General features: G+C 42.2%; 1 protein-coding gene and 1 pseudogene across 2 annotated transcripts in view; one reads left to right on the forward strand and one right to left on the reverse strand.

Annotated features, from left to right (window-relative positions):
* LOC311501147 (E3 ubiquitin-protein ligase TRIM21-like) overlaps positions 1 to 7,206 on the reverse strand; it is a 233,948-nt gene extending 226,742 nt beyond the window's left edge. The window contains exon 1 of the mRNA XM_084562828.1: positions 5,592 to 7,206. Coding sequence (XP_084418954.1) covers positions 5,592 to 5,679 — 88 coding nt within the window. The 5' untranslated portion in view covers positions 5,680 to 7,206. The remainder of the gene's footprint in view (positions 1 to 5,591) is intronic.
* Positions 7,207 to 13,888: 6,682 nt separating this feature from the next.
* Positions 13,889 to 19,497, forward strand: LOC311506503 (annotated as a pseudogene). The gene is made up of 2 exons: positions 13,889 to 16,035; positions 17,893 to 19,497. The product of its transcript is annotated as an uncharacterized misc_RNA (transcript).
* Positions 19,498 to 19,625: the final 128 nt, after the last annotated feature.

Consider the following 19,625-nt stretch of genomic DNA (forward strand, 5'->3'; position numbering starts at 1 on the left):
GGTTGTGGCAACTATGTTTTCACTAAACCACTACAAGTCATCAATTTCAACTAGTGGAAATATCTCCAGTCACATGTGTTTGTCTCCAAATAGTTTAACATGAACTGAAAAAGATTCAGCTGGTTCAGAGAAGCAGATAGAGCCCCACACGTTGACACACTTCTTCCCAGTTTAGTACAATTAAGGGGCTGAGGAGTGAGCACTGGGATCAAATACAACAGCTTCCAGTGGTTTATTGAAATATTTACATCTCTAAGTGAAGATGAAAGTAGAACAAGAACTGCAGGAAGACAATGCAGACAATATTCCTTTTCCTTCACACTGTAAAAGTTTTATGAAATCCATCATTCAGTGTTAAAATTGACCCAGTGGGGGTCGATGACCATGCTGTGGAACTTTTTTGCAATAATCTGATGCAAAAGTTGAAAGCTCTCCATTGCATAAGCAGCTGTATACATTCCTCTTTGATCCCGTGGTCTCTACCATGTGCCAACATAGCATTAAATTATGAATATGATATGACTAATGTAGATTTTGTCAGCATGACTCCAGATTTTTATCAAAATGCTCTTTTGTGCACTCTACATGTGAAGCTCATGAGCTGAAAACTCCTGGATTCTGAACTTGTGAGTTTGTGTGTTTTCATTTTTAGTCTAAATTTACAATTTTGCTGAAAAGCAGATGCAGTATCCTGAATTAAACATATTGCAGTGAAAGACGCTCTTGATGGTTTTCTGTCTATAATGGAGTACAGATTTTAACAAAAGTCAAAAGAGGAAGCTACGACAATTTCCACTATCAACCTTCTTTGAAAACTGATTTTACCAGGCGACATCCAACCATTCAACTACTATGCTGTAACCTTCTTGTCTGCTTTCTGTGTTGGCTGCGAAGAATTGTTTCCCTTTTCTGCTGTGCCTATGGGCCAATCCGTTGATCTGTCTCTTTTCTGCTCAGGCTCCAGGTCAACCCCCTAAACTCTTGGGTTTACATCCTCTCCATGTCCAGTCCCCAGTCATCCTCTTAAGGCTGTATTCAGCAAATGCTTAAGTGTCAGCTCTGTTGGGACTTTGACTTGATTTTAGGAATGTCTTTTCCTTATGTGTTACTTATCCAGTAGTTCAGCAACAGTATATAATATAAAAAGAGGAAGCTACAACAAATTCCTCCTTTACAGTCAGACATTACCGGAAAATATCCAGCCGCCGGACTAAAATCTTCTTCTGTTCTGCATATGAACCAACACCCTGAGCAGTTACCCTTTTACTGTTTACCTTTTACTGCCTCCGGGAAAAACCGCTAAGTGGTTTCTCTTTCATGCTTTTCCTCTGGGCCAACCCCCTGCGCAGTGTTTCTTTTCTTCTCTGCCTTCAGATCAACAACTTGAACTCTCTGGTTCACCTGTTCTCTTTCTCCAGCCCCCAGGTCATCCTCCAAAGGCTGTAGTCAACACATGCTCAAGTGTCAGTTCAGTTTGTACTACTTGTTAAACTTAAATGACTTGATTTGAGGAGGTTTCTGAGAGCCATCTGTTAAAGTGTGCTGGGCTTACATATAATTTCATGATAATTATTTTTGTTTTAGGTCTAAATATAATTATAGTCATCTGTAATACACTGCCTGGCCAAAAAACAAAAAAGAAAAAAAAAAAAACTGGATTTAACTAAGCAAATAGGTACGAGCCTCCTATTGGATAATTACTGCATAGGTGATTATCTTTCAGCTGGCAACAAGTTATTTAACCCCAGCTGATGCAATGAGTAGCTTCTCATTTCTTAAACAACCATATTGAAAGACACATCCTGTGGTTGTGGAAAAGATGTTAGTCTTTTTGAGAAGAGTCAAATCATTGGCATGCATCGAGCAGAGAAAACATCTAAGGAGATTGAAGAAACTACTAAAACTGGGTTAAGAACTGTCCAATGCATTATTAGAAACTGGAAATACAGTGAGGAACCATCATCTTTGAGGAAGAAATGTGGTTGGAAAAAAATCTTGATTGATCATTTACTTAAACGTTTGGTGAAATCAAATGGAAGGAAAACAACAGTAGAACTAAGGGCTATGTTTAATAGTGAAAGTAAGAACATTTCCACACGTATAATGTGAAGGGAACTCAAGGGACTGGGACTGAACAGCTGTGTAGCCTTAAGAAAACCACTAATCAGCCACAATGCCAGGATTCATCGGGCTCATGAAACAGTGGTTCAGGGGGCATGAGCCATCATTGGTGGCGACTTTTGTTTTGGCCAGGCAGTGTATATTGTTGAATTTGGTGAAGCATTTTAAATGAAGTTGATGCCTCACAGCAAGAAAGTTCTGGGTTCTAATCCATCGGCCGACTGGGTCCTTTCTGTGTGGAGTTTGCATGTTCTCCCTGTGTCTGTGTGGGTTCTCTCCGGGTACTCCGGCTTCCTCCCACGGTCCAAAGACATGCTGGTTAGGTTCATTGGTGATTCTAAACTGGCTGTAGGTGTGAGTGTGAATGGTTGTCTGTCTCTCTGTGTTAGCTGAGATAGACTGGAGACCTGTCTAGGGTGTACCCCACCTCACGCCTGATGACAGCTGGGACCCTCGTGACCCTTCAGAGGACAGGCAGTTACAAAAGATGAATGAATGAATGAATGAATGAATGCATTTTAAGTGACGTTTCATCTTCCACTTCTCGAAAAAAAACATGATAAACATTCAGAATAAAATTACAGTGAAATAATAATAAAAAACATTCCTTTATTCAATACTGTGTTCTCACTTACACAGCTCCCTCACTTCATTTCATCATTCAACCTAGATCTCATTTGTGAAGGAGATGCCAAGTTTGAATGAACGCAAAGAGTGATTATCAAATGCTGCCTTAAAGACTTTAAATGAGGTCTGGTGTAGTTCCTCTCTGTGTCCAGTTGAGGTCAGAAAAACACCAACCATCAGGACAGTTAAACTTTAGACTCAGGTCAAGTTGAACAGGACTGTAAAACAGATTTTTTGACATCTTTTGTGAGTTAGAATAAAATCATCAAGATATAGGAGCTACATCTACTTTAATAGCTGCTCCTTCACTGACAAACTTTACTCGTTATTCAGTCTTGGTCAGAAATATTCTCGTAATTTTGCACCCCTGATCGTCTGTCCTGTCAGATCCTTTTATAATATCTTTGTAAATAATACACACATATACTAACTTTCTGTCCAACAAAAACAAACTGCAGGATGAAAATATAAAATAAATAAAACAATGACAGACTGGTTCCCTTTAAATGATCAGATTCTCTGTAATTATTTTGTAAAATAGTTCATATTTACTGGTAAAACACAGTCTATACATTTGTTTTTCTCAAAAATATTCTAAACAATCTTACGTGTAACAGTAAAAGTTCACTTCAAAATCATGAAAATCATTCGTACATGATGGTCCCATGGTCTGACATCTTCAAAAAAACACCTGATACCAACAAGGTTTGTCACTTGATCTCATCTTCTGTGATATACCGTCCACAAATTGCAATGAATGAACATGGACCATCGATAAAGTCATCTGTAGTCAAATCATTGAGCTTTTCTATGCGTTTAGCTCTGTGACACATACAGATTAGGAACAGTCCATAATGCTTTTATTTTTTCCTTTGTTGGCATAGAAATGTCTGAAATAGTCCATCCCACAGTAAGTAACTTGATTTTGTTTTCCATTTGTTGTTTTCGGACATCATCAGACAACATCAGAAATTCCTACACCTTGTGCTTATGTAAATATGGGTTAAAACTACTGAAGGTTGACTGGGCCTTTCTGTGTTCTCCCTATGTCTGCGTGGGAACAACCTGGCAAAGCAGTGATTGTGGAGATGAGATGAGAGACAGCTGTGTGCACAGGTGAGTAGAGTAGACTGACGAGGTGGGTGTGGCTGGCAGGCTGAGTGGGGCAGAGGCAGGGTCAATGGAAACATACTGAGAGCTTTATGACTGAATTGTGACAGGATCTCTCTGTTCTGTATCCTCGCTACTGCCAGCCTCCTGATAGTCTTCAGGTATGACCTCTCCAGTCTGCTTTCCCTCCGAGTCAACCCCTGAACTATCTGGGCCCCATGCTCTGTCCCTGGGCCATAGACATGCCCATTAGGTTAATTGGTGATTCTAAAATTGGCCGTAGGTGTGAATGTGAGTGTGAATGGTTGTCTGTCTCTCTGTGTTAGCCCTGCGATAGACTGGAGACCTGTCCAGGGTGAACCCCGCCACTTGCCCGATGACAGCTGGAATAGGCTCCAGCAGACCCCATGGCCCATCACAGGAATAAGCGGTTACAGACGATGAATGAATGAATAAATGGTGAGACTGTTTTTACGTCTCTGACCTATTGATGTCTTTATATTGATCTCAAAGGTTCATCATCGACCAGACAGTTTGACTGACAGGACAGATGATGAGAGGTGCAGAGTTTTTACCACCATCATTCAACTCAGGGCAGAAGAATGGGTAAAGTTTGTCAGTGAAGGAGCAGCCAGTAAAGGAGTAGATAAGAGCTGCAGTATCTACATCATGAAAGGAGACCAGACCCTCCTCATAATCCACAAACACCCCCACCTTCTCAGGACGAGAACGTAGAAAGAGACTGACTGGAGGATCAACATTGGCTGTGTACTCATTACCATACATGAAACTTACAGTCCAGAAACCATTCTGAGGTCTTGCTTTGATGCTTCCCTTCCTGTTGATTGACTCTCTGGCCACTCCTAGATCCCAGTCAGTCTTTCCTTCAACTTGAACCTGGAAGTAAAATCTGCCTGAAGAGAAACTCTTCTTTCCTAAAACATTAACACATGTAGAAAATCTCTCTGGGTTGTCTGGAAGATTCTTCCACATGTCACTATCATGAACCTGTTTTCCATTATCAGACAGGATGAGGTGAGGATATGCTGTGTCAGGATCAAGAGTCACATCCACTGCATACTGCTGGACCCTCTTCAGCTCAGCCTCAAGCAGCTTCTTCATGTCTTTACTGAGTGTCTCCTCCAGCTGAGTCACAGCTCTCACCACAGTCCCCTCATATGATGGTGGATGGACGCTGACCTCTGTCCAGTCCTTGATGGGTGGAGCAGCTTTCAGGGAGGAGAAGCTTTGGAGGAGGTGGGGGTGGTCTTCAGAGCGTGAGAGCTGCTCCACCTCAGAGCTCCTCTTCATCAGCTCAAAGACTTCCTGTTCCAGATCTTTGATGAAACCTTCAGCCTGTTTCTCTGTTGTTTTCTGTTTGTTGTCGATCTCCTTTATGAGCTGGTTCAGGCCTCTCTCAACAGACTCCTTCAGAGCAGCGAAGACCTGAACACCTTTTGCTTTCTCTCTGTCTGCAGCATCTTTACTCATCTTCACTGACTCTTTCATCTCCTCAAGCTTCAGTCGTCTCTTCTGAATCATCTGCTGAATTTCAACCTCTGTCTTCATTCCCTGTTGAGCTTCATGTCTGAACTGAGCAACAATTTCACGGATAAAAGTGTTGATCCTCAGCCTCGGTCTAGAGTTGAATATCTCTTTACATAGGGGACACTTGCATTGGTCATTATTATCCCAGTGTTGAGTGATGCAGGTTTTGCAGAAGTTGTGTCCACAAGGTGTGCTGACTGGATCAGTGAACACATCCAGACAGATGGAACAACGAAACTGATCTTCATATAGCAGACAACTGGCAGCAGACATGTCTACACACTGACAGAGAGAGAGAAAGAGTTAAAAATCACTTACTGTTGGATTTAAGCTTGATGCTGGTTGATGAACCACAGAAAAACTGATCAGCTGTCCTCACCTGTGTTTCAGTTAGTAAAGTATGGATGAACTCTGTTGAATTAGAAATTTCTTCAGACAGAAACAATTAGATTTATTCTGGACGATGGCTCTGCTTTCATTGTGTTCTGGTTTGGTGATCACTCCTTGTAAAAACAACATGCAAACTTGGCACCTCCTTCATGAGAGAGAGAGCAGAGGTGGTTGCGTGAGCTAGAGAGTGAATGAAGAGAGGGAGCGGCATTAGTTAGAAGAAAGAACTGAATCAGAGTATGGTTTCTCTGACTGTTTTGCTGTAGTTTCTTACTGAAGCAAACATATGTGGACTACAACACTGACATCACTCTTATAACATGACATTCATTTCAGGAATGTGAGGCTGAATCTGGTCTTTCCAGTTTTGCTTCTCCTCTGACTTCTGCTCTGTTTGTCACTGCTTGTTTCCTCCTTCAGATCTACGCATGATTATATAATCAAACATGACAACTGACTTTAAAATCTTCACTTTGCACCAGACACCATAGCCTGTGCTAGGCCTTCGGAGGAGGACTCGGGGGAAGGAGACAGAGAGCATGGAAACCAAGGAGGTTCAGGTGGTTGGCCAGGGGGATGAGTAGAATGGAAGGGCTGCACAACGGGCTGGTCTGAAGGAAAAGCAGAAATCAGAATCCAAAGTTTAACTAAAGCTTACCAAACCCATCTGATTGTTGTTGTTTTGCTGAACTCAGATGGACACAAAGAAGAACTACACTGGACTTCGATTAAGATTTAATAGACAGTATTTGTTGATCACTATTTGTAGAAAACCACATTCAAAGGAGGCACCTCCTTCACCAGAGAGAGAGTAGTGAGAATAGTGAGAGGGAGAGGCATTAATGAGAAAGAATTTAATCCGACTGTTATGCTGTAGTTTCATACAAAGGCAAACATTCTCATAACATGACTTTAATGGAATGTGGCATTGAATCTTGGCTTTCCAGTTTTGCTGCTACTCTGACGTCAGCTCTGTTTGCCACAATCTGTTTCCTCCTTCAGATGGAACCGATGGAACAGATGGAACCATAGGTTAAGAGTCTGGTGGTGAACGTGAAGACCCTTTGGAGGCCAAGCAGGTAGCAGGTAGTGGAGGTAAAACCTTCTAGATGTCTGGATGAATATTGACTGTGAAGGCCCTAAAGGGGTTGAGAAAGGAAGATCAAGGCCAAGATCTAAGAAAATCATGTTGAGGGTTACACAACAACATAACACAATTTAGATAACACTCCACTTTTCTAAATATATTCTCCTTCAGTTTCCTTTTTATATTACTCTTTATCACGTCTTACATCGTCGTGTAATACGTCTGATGATGATCACTGGGTGCTCTCCGGCTCCAATTCACTCCTCTTCAGAAATCATCAGCTTCTGTCATAAAATACCAAGTCAACAATATTTTACACAGTTTATTATGATATCATTGGATAAGTTCAGTCCTTCTGATAATTTGCTGGAGGTGCATTTGAAAGTATTTCCATCATTAGGTAGATATTAAGCCTTAAAGAGAGGGATGTTTGGGAGTGTGGCCCCCTACCAGTGGGACTGAACCAAGAAGGCGAAGTATATTATATTTGAAATAGAACCTGGACCTGGGACAGAAAGTCTAAGACTGGTCACGTCCACCAGCTGATTGAAACCTTGTTGAGTATTTGATCTGCTGAAGAGGAGCCTTAAACTAAATGTTGGGACTTTAACTATCTATCTAAAGAAACTATCTAACATGGAATGACAAAATGTGCATTTAAGCTGCATGAAAATAATAAATAAATAAATCCTTGAAACCCCAACATGACACTTCACGATTATGAGGATGCCTGTCTGACTTACTGTGAGAAATCCTTTGAGTGGATGTTGTTCACAATACTTGGAAACTGAAAAACTTTCAACTTGTTAAATGACAAAGAAATATTGCAGTAATATTCCACATCTGGCCATTAAACTGTTTTTGCGTCACTTGTCCAGTACCGTTCAAACTGTTCAAACAGGCAGGGTGGTTGTGAGACATGTTTGTCTCAGAACATTATACCACCCTGCCTCAAATCCACCATCATTGTTCCTGTGCCTAAAAAGACAGCCCCTGCAGATGACTTAAATGACTACAGACCAGTGGCTCTTACATCAGTCATGACGATTTTTGAGAGACTGGTTTCTAAAGTCATCAAGTCCTGTCTTCCATCATGCTTTGGTCCCAGTCAATATGCTTATCGAACAAACAGGTCCACAGAGTATGCAGTTTCTGTTGCAACAGAGGGTGCAGTTCAATGACTACAGCTCCGCCTTCAATAGCATCCTCCCAGACATATTGACCAACAAGCTGCTCCACCTGGGTCTCCCCTCTTTCATCTGCATGTGGATTACTGACTTCCTCACTAACCGGACACAGGCCGTCAGACTTGGCACGCACCTCTCCTCCATCTCGCTCAGCACTGGCGCACCCCAAGGTTGTGTGCTGAGTCCATTGCTCTATTCACTGAACACCCATGACTTCACCCCAGACCACCCCACTAACACCATCAGCAAGTTCGTGGACAATAAAGTCGTGATTGGACGAATAACAGGGGGAGACGAGTCCAGTTATAGGAACGACATCTGTCGGAGTGGTGCTGGATAGAAAACCTGGAATTAAACACAACAAAGACGAAAGAACTCATCCTGGACTGCAGGAAAAAATACAGGAGTGATCCAACACCGCTTTGGATTAATGGCGCCCGGGTTTAGCTGGTTCATTCATTCATGTACCTGGATCTTCACATATCAGATAACTACCAAAGAAATACTACCAAAGAAATCATGAAAAAGTCACAGCACATCTCCATTTTCTTAGGCTGCTGTTGAGGAACAACCTGGAGGAGAAGCTGCTGAAGACCTTCTACCGCTCAGCCATTGAAAACATCATAACATATAACATCACAGCTGCAGATAGGAAACCTCTTCAGCGGATCATTCGCACTGCTGAGAAAATCATCAGCTGCTCACTTCATGACATTGCCACTGCTCGCTACGTGAAAAGAGCCACCATAATTTCAAAAGACTCCACACACCATGGACATGAACTGTTTCAGCTGGTGCCCACAAACAGACGCTATCAGTCCATCAAGACTCGCATGTCCAGATTTAGAAACAGTTTCTTCCCTCAGGCCATCACTGCACTAAACTTTCAATAATCTTCTGAATTCATGCGTATTATCATTTTATTACTCTTGTTGCACTTTACTGCTGGTAAAGTGCAACAAGAGTTGCAGAAATGAATTGCACTATGGACTCAGTTTTATGTTGTCTGCAGATGTGAGTGTTTTTTTTATGTGGAATGTTGTTGTGCACCATGAGGAGCAGCATCTCCAGTTTCATTGCATTGATACAATGACAATAAAGATTCTATTCTATTCGAGACAGAGGAACACTCATACCTAACATTAAGCCAACATGTTATATTTTGTGCGTTAAGGAACATAAGAAACATTTAGTCAGATAAATGAGAAAATGGGAAAAGTTACATTTTTGATCTTCACATATTTATTCTTGGTATGAGCTGTCATAAATGTCAGTTATCAAACAGCATTGTTGTCTCCCTGGCTGCAGTCTCACAGTAGTTGTATCACAGAGTAACGTGACCTGGTCTGAAGTACAGATTTGATCTTCCTGCAGTTCAGTCACTAGACGGAAGCAATGATCCAAACTGAATGTGAGTTTACAACAGAGTCAATATGTTCAGAATTGCTTTTAGAGTTTGTTGCTGTTAATCAAACTGAAGTGAAGTCTGGTGTAGTTCTTCTCTGTGTCCAGCAGAGGTCAGAAAAAACAACTGTCAGAAGAGTTTGAACTCTGGTGGAGCTGATAAGGACTGAACAACAAACAAATTCACACCAGGAAGTAAAATAAGTAATAATCTCAATACATTTTAAACTTATCACATCTGAACTTGAAACAGGAAACAAACCATGAGAAACAGAACCGCAGTCAGAAGAGGGTTCAAAGTGTAAAGACCAGATTCAACGTCACTTTCCTGAAATGAAAGTCAAAGTTTGTCAGAGCGACAGCAGAGCTGCAGTCCAGATGAATCTCTGTGTTTCTGTCTGAAGAAAATTCAACTGAGTTCATCTGTTCTTTCTCAACATCTGACTCAAATACTGGTGAGTACAGCTGATAATATTTACCGTGTTTCAACAACCAGCATCAAAACTTAGAGCTTCAGTCCAACAGGAAGTTCCACTCTTTCCACTTCATACTGACTCTGTCAGATTAAATCAAGTGAAATTAAATTACACTGTAGATAGACAGATGGATCGTTTATTTATCCAGAGGGAAATTCAGTGTCCAGTAGCTTCATCACATAGAAACAGATATGGAATAATAATATAACTATATATATAACCACAGTCCAGTTGGTTCCTCACAGAGAGGCGTTGTAGAGTCTTATGTCCTGAGGGACAAACTACCTCCTCAACCTGTCCATGGACCAGGACAGAGACAGCAGCCTGTCACTGAATGAGCTTCTCTGTCTGACTCTGGTGTCCTGTAGAGGGTGGTGGACATTGTTCATGATGGACCAGAGTTTGTTCAAGGTCCTTTCATCTGACACTGATGTCAGGGACTCCAACTCTGTCCCTACCACAGAGTCCTCCGTCTGTATCAGTTTGTCCAGCCGTGAGGTGTCCTTCTTCTTAGTGCTGCCTCCCCAGCACACCACAGCGTAGAAGAGGACGCTGGCAACGATAGTCTAGTACAGGGCTGCCCAATTTGGGGCCCACGGGCCAAAGTCGGCCCGCGACTGATTATTTTTGGCCCGCGGCCCATGCTCATATTTTTAATAATTAAATTATTATTATTTTCCCACTGCCAGCAGTCGGAATATCTCTTTTACTGTTGCACTTCCTCTCCTGATCACAAATTAGCATTGTGTTACATTGGGGGTAGGGTGGCGCTGTTTAGCTCCCGTCAGCTCAAATCCGGCCGGAAGCCCATGACTAGAGAGTGAGAAGATGCTGAGATGGACATAGATGGAGGCATGGAGCGGGTGAGGAAGTGGCACACTGACAAAAGAAAGTTTAAAAATTGTTGGGAACACGAGTACTTTTTTACTGAAATTGATTCCAAGGCAGTATGTTTGATATGTAAGCAGAAAGTCGCTGTTTTAAAAGAATATAATCTTCGTCGCCACTACGAAACGCAGCATTCCCATCAGTTTTCAAAATACACCGGAGACGAGAGAAAGGTGAAGGCTGGAGACTTTCTATCAAAGTTAACCTCCCAACAACGTACCCTACTCCAGCCGTCAACTGTACAAGAGAATGCTACTCGGGCAAGTTATCAGATTAGCTCCATCATTGTCAGAAGCGGACGGCCTTTTGCTGGGGTGATTTTGTGAAACAATGTCTGACAGTTGCTGCTGACACCGTGTGCCCAAGTCAGACGCGGGCTTTTTCCCACATTAGTTTGTCACGGAACACCGTCACACGCCGTGTTGAAGATATGGCCGAAGACGTTCGCGGCCAAATTGTCCAGAGAGCAGGTCAATTTTCTGCCTTCTCCATCGCGTGTGATGAAAGCACGGATATATCGGACTCGGCACAGCTGCTCGTCTTCCTGCGAGGCATTAATGAGGACTTTGAAGTGTGTCAGGAACTCGCGGGCCTCGAAACACTGAAAGGGACAACAAAAGGCGTGGATGTTTTTATGGCAGTACAGCGAGTTATGGATAGGAACAGCTTGAAGTGGGAAAAGCTATCTGGCATCACGACCGACGGCGCCCCGGCAATGATCGGTAAGAGAACAGGTCTCACTGCACTTGTGTCAGACAAAGTCCGCGAGTTTGGTGGGTCGGTGTTAAAATACCATTGTATTTTACACCAAGAACAGCTGTGTACCAAATCCATCGGCCTGAAAAACGTGATGCAAGATGTCATTGCCATCGTCAATAATATTCGCTCAAAGGCGCTCTCACATCGTCAGTTCCAAGCTCTTCTGGATGAGATGGATGCCCAGTACGGAGACGTGCTGTACCACCAGGAGGTCAGGTGGCTGAGCAGAGGAAAGGTTTTGCGGCGTTTCTTTGAATTGCGTGAGGAGATCAGGGCGTTTCAAGCAACAAAGAAAAACAACATTCAAGTGCCTTCCGACATACACTGGATTTCCGACCTGGCTTCTCTCGTGGACATTACAGAGTTTCTGAATATCCTGAATCTTCAGCTTCAAGGGAAGGACCAGATAATCAGTCAGCTGTATGATCACGTCAGAGCCTTCAAGCAAAAACTCCTGTTGCAGACATCTCTCAACAGGTGAGGTCTGATTTCAATACCGTAATCACAAAATAACGAATTAAACTTTATTTTATTTATTTATTTAATTAAAAAATAAATAAATGGGGGACAATAAATAAATAATATATCAGTGAGGAGCTTCAAATGGAACTTCTGGAGCTTCAGTCTGATTCAGACCTCCGTAGCAAGTTTAGAGAGCTTCCCTTACAGGACTTTTACAGATGTGTTCCGGCACACAGGTATGCCAAGATCCGCAAACATGCACAGGTGATGCTGTCCCTCTTTGGAAGTACATACGTCTGTGAGCAGGCTTTCAGCCTGTTGAATCTCAATAAGTGTAAACTGAGAAATTCACTGTCTGACTCTCACCTGCACGACATTCTCACTTTGTCAGTAAGTCAGCTGGAGCCTGATATTGAGAGACTTTTAAAGACCAAGGCCAGGCTTCATGTCTCCCACTGACAGGCATTCTGCATGTAATATGCACTGAGGATTGTATGCCTAAAAATGATTGTTCAAGGCACTGATGAATGTAGCATTTTTGTCCATGACAAATGAAATGAGGTGTTTCATGTTACTCATTGCACCAAATGTATTTCTATGAAAACAGTAGCTACTGTTACACATTGTTTCAAGCACTAAGGAATGTATTGGAGGCCTTGGCCTAAAATGTCTGTCGCTTTGGAGCATGTTCTGTTCTGTATGGTTAATATTTCAACTAAGATTAATGTAAAGTTGTTGTTGAAGACATAGGCCTGGTAGCCTTATTATTATTTTTCTGCTTTCAATAAATAGAAGTGTCATTCATTTTCAGAATTACTTTGTATGACTGTTTATTTTGCACAGTTATATCATAGTCATATTTAATTAAATGCACTGCAACATGAATGTTTAGTTTTGGCCCGTGACCCTCCGCCCTGATTCATTTTTGGCGAATAAATAAATTTTTGGCGAATAAATAAACACAAATTCAGCTTAACCTTTTTGACTATAATGCATCGGCAAGTTTTATCTGAGTTCTTTTTTTTTTACTGGACTCTTTGGATGAAGTCGACGCTGCTTCTGCATCCTTGCGCATTTTCTGGTTTTGTTCATATTCTGGTGTGTGCTTGTGTTTGAGGTGGTGGAACAAAGTAGTGGTGTTACTGTCGTTTTTATGCACTATTTGTTTGCAAGCCTTGCATGTTGTAATTTGCTGCTCCACATCAGACTTTTTAACCCCTTCATGCCTAGTGTCGCGAATTCGCGACGCACTCTTTCCATTCAGACTGCAGCCAAAATAACGTGTGTAAAACGCCAGTGTCGGTTTGTGCACATTCAAAAAATTCGTAGGAACCTTTTGCAAGCACTAGTTTCTCGTAGGACCGGCCGGAGTGGTAAGCAAAAATACAAATATTTAATTTCTTTATATGATTGAAAATCAATCCAGGCGTTAAGGGGTTAAAACTAAGCCAGTTCCAGATAATGGAGGTGGAGCCTCGTTTAGGAACAAGCTCCTCGCTGCCCGGCGTATCTGCTCCGCCTTCTGCCATTGTCAATTTGTCAATATTCCATACGTGTTGGGCTGCGAGTGTGTCGCGCACATATATATATGGTGCTCCAGTGCTGCTGACGATAGTCCTGGACGTGCAGTTCCCCAACCTGACATACTGAGGTCTCCCAGTGAGATAGTCCACTATCCAGGAGATGAGGTGTGAGTCCACTCCCATCTCTGTTAGCTAATTCCTTATTAAAAGGGACTGGATGGTGTTGAATGTGCTGGAAAAGTCAAAAAACATGATCCTCACAGGAGCATTCCCCCTGTCTAAGTGTGATGAAGCAGTTAACACGTGGCGTCCTCCACCTCCACCTTCTCCTGGTACGCAAACTGCAATGGGTCGAAAGAGTGATGGACCTGGGGCCTGATGTGATGGAGCAGCAGCCTCTCCATGGTCTTCATGATGCTGGATGTCAGGGTGACTGGTCTGTAGTCATTCATCTCCCTCAGGTGTGACTTCTTGGGGACAGGGATGATGCAGGATGTCTTCCACTGCAGGTGACCCTCCTAAGGTGTAGGCTCAGGTTAAATGCATGCTGAAGGGGCTCCCCCAGCTCAGAAGCAGTAATCGTGAGGACACTACGTCTGGGCCGATTGCTTTTCTTGGATGGAGCCTCCTTAGTTGTCTGCTCACCTGAGCTGAAGTGATGGTGGTGGTGGAGTGAGGGGTGGTTACAAGCCACTTGTCTGCAGCACTGACTGTGGAAGAAACAGCATGTTTCTTTAGAAGTTCAATAACTCATCAATAATCAATAAATCTCTACTTAAACTGTGTTTTTTCTCTCTTTCTCTCTTGTTGTCAGTGTGTAGACATGTCTGCTGCCAGATGTCTGAGATCTGAAGATCAGTTTCTGTGCTCCATCTGTCTGGATGTGTTCACTGACCCAGTCACTATATCATGTGGACACAACTTCTGCAAACACTGCATCACTCAACACTGGGATCATAATGACCTGTGCAAGTGTCCAATGTGTAAAGCAATGTTTCACAATAGACCTCAGCTGAGCATCAACACTTTCATCAGTGAGATGGTTGCTCAGTTCAGACATGAAGGTCAACAGGAAGCCAGCAGCAGCAGCTCAGAACAACAAGCTGCCAAACCAGGAGAAGATCCCTGTGACGTCTGCACTGGAACCAAACTGAAGGCCCTGAAGACCTGCCTGGTGTGTCTGCTCTCCTACTGTGACTATCACCTGGAGCCTCATCTGACAATGTCACGTCTGAAAAGACATCAGCTGATCCACCCTGTGGACAACCTGGAAGACAGGATGTGTAGGAAGCATGATAAACCTCTGGAGCTGTTCTGTAAGACCGACCAGACATGTGTCTGCATGCTCTGCTCTGTTTTAGGCCACAAGACACATGAGTTTGTTCCTCTGAAAGAAGGATATGAAGGAAAGAAGGCAGAGCTGGGGAAGACAGAGGATGAAATTCAGCAGATGATCCAGAAGAGACAACTGAAGATTGAGGAGATGAAAGAGTCAGTGAAAATGAGTAAAGATGCTGCAGACAGAGAGAAAGCAAAAGGTGTTCAGGTCTTCACTGCTCTGAAGGAGTCTGTTGAGAGAGGCCTGAACCAGCTCATAAAGGAGATCGACAACAAACAGAAAACAACAGAGAAACAGGCTGAAGGTTTCATCAAAGATCTGGAACAGGAAGTCTCTGAGCTGATGAAGAGGAGCTCTGAGATAAAGCAGCTCTCACACTGTGAAGACCACCTCCACCTCCTCCAAAGCTTCTCCTCTCTGAAAGCTGCTTCACCCACCAAGGACTGGACAGAGGTCAGCGTCCGTCCACCATCATATGAGGGGACTGTGGTGAGAGCTGTAACTCAACTGGAGGAGACACTCAGTAAAGACATGAAGAAGCTGCTTGAGGCTGAGCTGAAAAAGGCTCCAGCAGTATGCAGTGGATGTGACTCTTGATCCTGATACAGCATATCCTCACCTCATCCTGTCTGATGATGGAAAACAAGTTCATGATAGTGACATGAAGAAGAATCTTCCAGACAACCCAGGGAGATTTTCTACATGTGTTTTTTTTAGGAAAGAAGAGTTTCTCTTCAGGCAGATTTTTCTTTCAGGTTCAGGTCAAAGGAAAGATTAAATGGGAGTGGTCAGAGAGTCAATCAACAGGAAGGGAAAACTCACACTGAGTCCTCAGAATGGTTTCTGGACTGTATGTTTGAGAAATGGAAATGAATACAAAGCCTGTGCTGATCCTTCAGTCAGTCTCTCTCTTCGTTCTTGTCCTGAGAAGGTGGGGGTGTTTGTGGATTATGAGGAGGGTCCGGTCTCCTTTCATGATGTAGATACTGCAGCTCTTATCTACTCCTTTACTGGCTGCTCCTTCACTGACAAACTTTACCCATTCTTCAGTCCCTGTACGAATGATGGTGGTAAAAACTCTACACCTCTGATTATCTGTCCTGTCAATCAAACTGTCTGATCCATTTAATGATGAAGCTTTGAGATCAATGAATGAACTTATTGATCTTCACATGTGAACTTATGAGCATCCACGACTGCTCCCATTCCTCTTAATACAATATACCTATTAAAAAAGAAAATCGATAACTTGGAATTTGGTTAACAAAATCTAAAGACATAAGTGAAAAAAATAAATAATGTTCATAAAACAGTTGATAAATGTAATAAAATTCTTAATAATTGGCTACAAAGCGATATGACACTATTTGGAAGAATGTTGCTAACAAAAATGGAAACTATATCTGGGCTAATCTACCCTGCATACTCCCTAGCTATATCTCCTAAAAGTATCAAAGAAATCAACAAACTAAATTTTAATTTTATCTGGAAAACCAAGCACCATTGCATAAAAAAGGAGATTTACTCAAAAATTATGAAGAAGGTGGCATTAAAGCAATAGATTTTGATATTATAAACGGTGTCTTAAAAATCAGATGGCTTCAATCTTTTCTTAAAAATGGTGAGGAGGTGTGGTTTTCAATACCTTCACTTGTCTTTAACAGGTTGGGAGGCATAGAATTTTCATTAAAATGTGATTTTGACATTTCTAAATTACCTGCAAAACTATCAGCCTTCCACCAACAAGTCCTGATATACTGGAAGATGATCTATAAACATAATTTCAGTCCTCACAATGTCCCTCTGTGGAACAATAGAGTCATTTTAAGTCTGTGCACAATGTATGTTTATGGATGACTGGATGTCGAAAGAAATTTGGTCAATTGTGCATTTGATGGATGACAAAGGTACTGTACGCAAATTAGATGAGTTTAATACTAAATATAATTTAAATTGCTCGGCTGAAAACTACATTAAGGTGATACAAAGCATACCAACAGCACTTACTCAGTTCATCAGTAATAATCTGGATAGCATTCGTACACCAAAGTTATGAAGTTTATATATTGACAATGAACATTTGTTACGTAACGGGTGCAATAATAAATTTCTTAGACAATATTTTGGAATGATAATGTACCCCTTGTTACCAAGAAGGACTCTAAATCTTCAAAACTATGGAAAAGGTCAAATATCTGCTATTAGGACAAAATTCCTTAAATTCCCAATCCTTCTAAAACATAAAGAGATACGTTTTAAAATCTTAAATTAAATTTATCCCTCAAATGGATTTATCAGAAAGAGATATGAATTTGATTTTGAAAACTGTCACCTATGAAACAACAGGGCACCTGTTCTATTCCTGTCACATGATCCAAAACCTGTGGAAATCCTTGCACAGCTGGTTCAGTTCCAAATCCATAGATATAGATCCCCCCCGCCAATCTGGAATGTACTCATATGTTATTAAAAAAATAAATAAACAACAACAACAAAAAACGTGTGTGACCATTTTGGGACTAATTTCACTCCATACCTGACAAGTATAAGTACAAGTACTGACAAGTAGTAACAGGACGTCAGTGTGTGCCACATCGAAAGCGAAAAGTAGTGACAAAGGAGTCACTGCACAAGCGCCACTGCAAGGATTCAGCTGTCTCACGATTCGACGTCACTTTCCTGAAATGAAAGTGAAAGTTTCTCATAACCACTGCAGAGCTGCAGTCCAGACGAGCTGCAGTCTAGGACGAGCTGCACGAGCTGTTCTTCACAACATCTGACTCAAATACTGGTGAGTACAGCTGATATTATTTACTGTGTTTCAACAACCAGCATCAAAACTTAGAGCTTCAGTCCAACAGGAAGTTCCACTCTTTCTACTTCATACTGACTCTGTCAGATTAAATCAAATTAAATTAAATTAACCTGCAGAACAGCATGTTTATTTAGAAGTTCAATAACTCATCAATAGTCAATAAATCGCTACTTAAACTGTGTTTTTCTCTTTCTCTCTGGTTGTCAGTGTGTAGACATGTCTGTTGCCACTGAAGATCAGCTTGTGTGCTCCTTCTGTCGGGATGTGTTCACTGATCCAATCACTATACCATGTGGACATGACCTCTGCAAACGCTGCATCACTCAACACTGGGATCATAATGACAGGTTCCAGTGTCCAGTGTGTAATAAGGTGTTTAAGCCATTCGTCACTGAGATGGTTGCTCAGTTCAGACATGAAGGTCAACAAGCTGCCAAACCAGGAGAAGTTCCCTGTGACGTCTGCACTGGAACCAAACTGAAGGCCCTGAAGTATTGCCAGGTGTGTCTGCTCTCCTACTGTAACTCTCACCTGAAGTCTCATCTGACAGTGTCACCCCTGAAAAGACATCCGCTGATCCACCCTGTGGAAGAAAGGATGTGTAGGAAGCACGATAAACCTCTGGAGCTGTTCTGTAAGACCGACCAGACATGTGTCTGCATGCTCTGCTCTGTTTTAGACCACAAGACACATGAGTTTGTTCCTCTGAAAGAAGGATATGAAGGAAAGAAGGCAGAGCTGGAGAAGACAGAGGATGCAATTCAGCAGATGATCTGGAAGAGACTGAAGATTCAGGAGATGAAAAACTCATTGAAGATAAGTAAAGATGCTGCAGACAGAGAGAAAGCAGAAGGTGTTCAGGTCTTCACTGATCTGAAGGAGTCTGTTGAGAGAGGCCTGAACCAGCTGATAAAGGAGATTGAAGACAAACAGAAAACAACAGAGAAACAGGCTGAAGGTTTCATCAAAGATCTGAAACAGGAAGTCTTTGAGCTGATGAAGAGGAGCTCTGAGGTGGAGCAGCTCTCATGCTCTGAAGACCACCTCCACCTCCAAGCTACTCCATCTACCAAGGACCGGACAGAGGTCAGCGTCCGTCCACCATCATATGAGGGGACTGTGGTGAGAGCTGTGACTCAGCTGGAGGAGACACTCAGTAAAGACATGAAGAAGCTGCTTGAGGCTAAGCTGAAGAGTCTCCAGCAGTATGCAGTGGATGTGACTCTTGATCCTGATACAGCACATCCTAAACTCATCCTGTCTGATGATGGAAAACAAGTGAATCATACTGATGTGAAGAAGAATCTTCCAGACAACCCAGAGAGATTTTCGTGTTGTGTTAATGTTTTAGGAAAGAAGAGTTTCTCTTCAGGTAGATTTTACTTTCAGGTTCATGTCAAAGGAAAGTTTAAATGGGATCTAGGAGTGGCCAGAGAGTCAATCAACAGGAAGGGAAACATTACTCTGAGTCCTCAGAATGGTTTCTGGACTGTGTGGTTGAGAAATAGAAATGATTACAAGGCCTGTGCTGATCCTTTAGTCAGTCTCTCTCTTCGTTCTCATCCTGAGAAGGTGGGGGTGTTTGTGGATTATGAGGAGGGTCTGGTCTCCTTTCATGATGTAGATACTGCAGCTCTTATCTACTCCTTTACTGGCTGCTCCTTCACTGACAAACTTTATCCATTCTTCAGTCCTGGTCTAAATCATGGTGGTAAAAACTCTACACCTCTGATCATCTGTCCTGTCAATCAAACTGTCTGATCCATTTAATGATGAAGCTTTGAGATCAATGAATGAACTTATTGATCTTCACACTTTATTCACACTCTATACATATATGCTTCAATACTGGTACAGCTGTGAACACAAAGATATCAATGGATTAGAGA

The sequence above is a fragment of the Chelon labrosus genome (genome assembly GCF_963514085.1).
Source record: "Chelon labrosus genome assembly, chromosome: 2".
Classification (NCBI taxonomy): domain Eukaryota; kingdom Metazoa; phylum Chordata; class Actinopteri; order Mugiliformes; family Mugilidae; genus Chelon; species Chelon labrosus.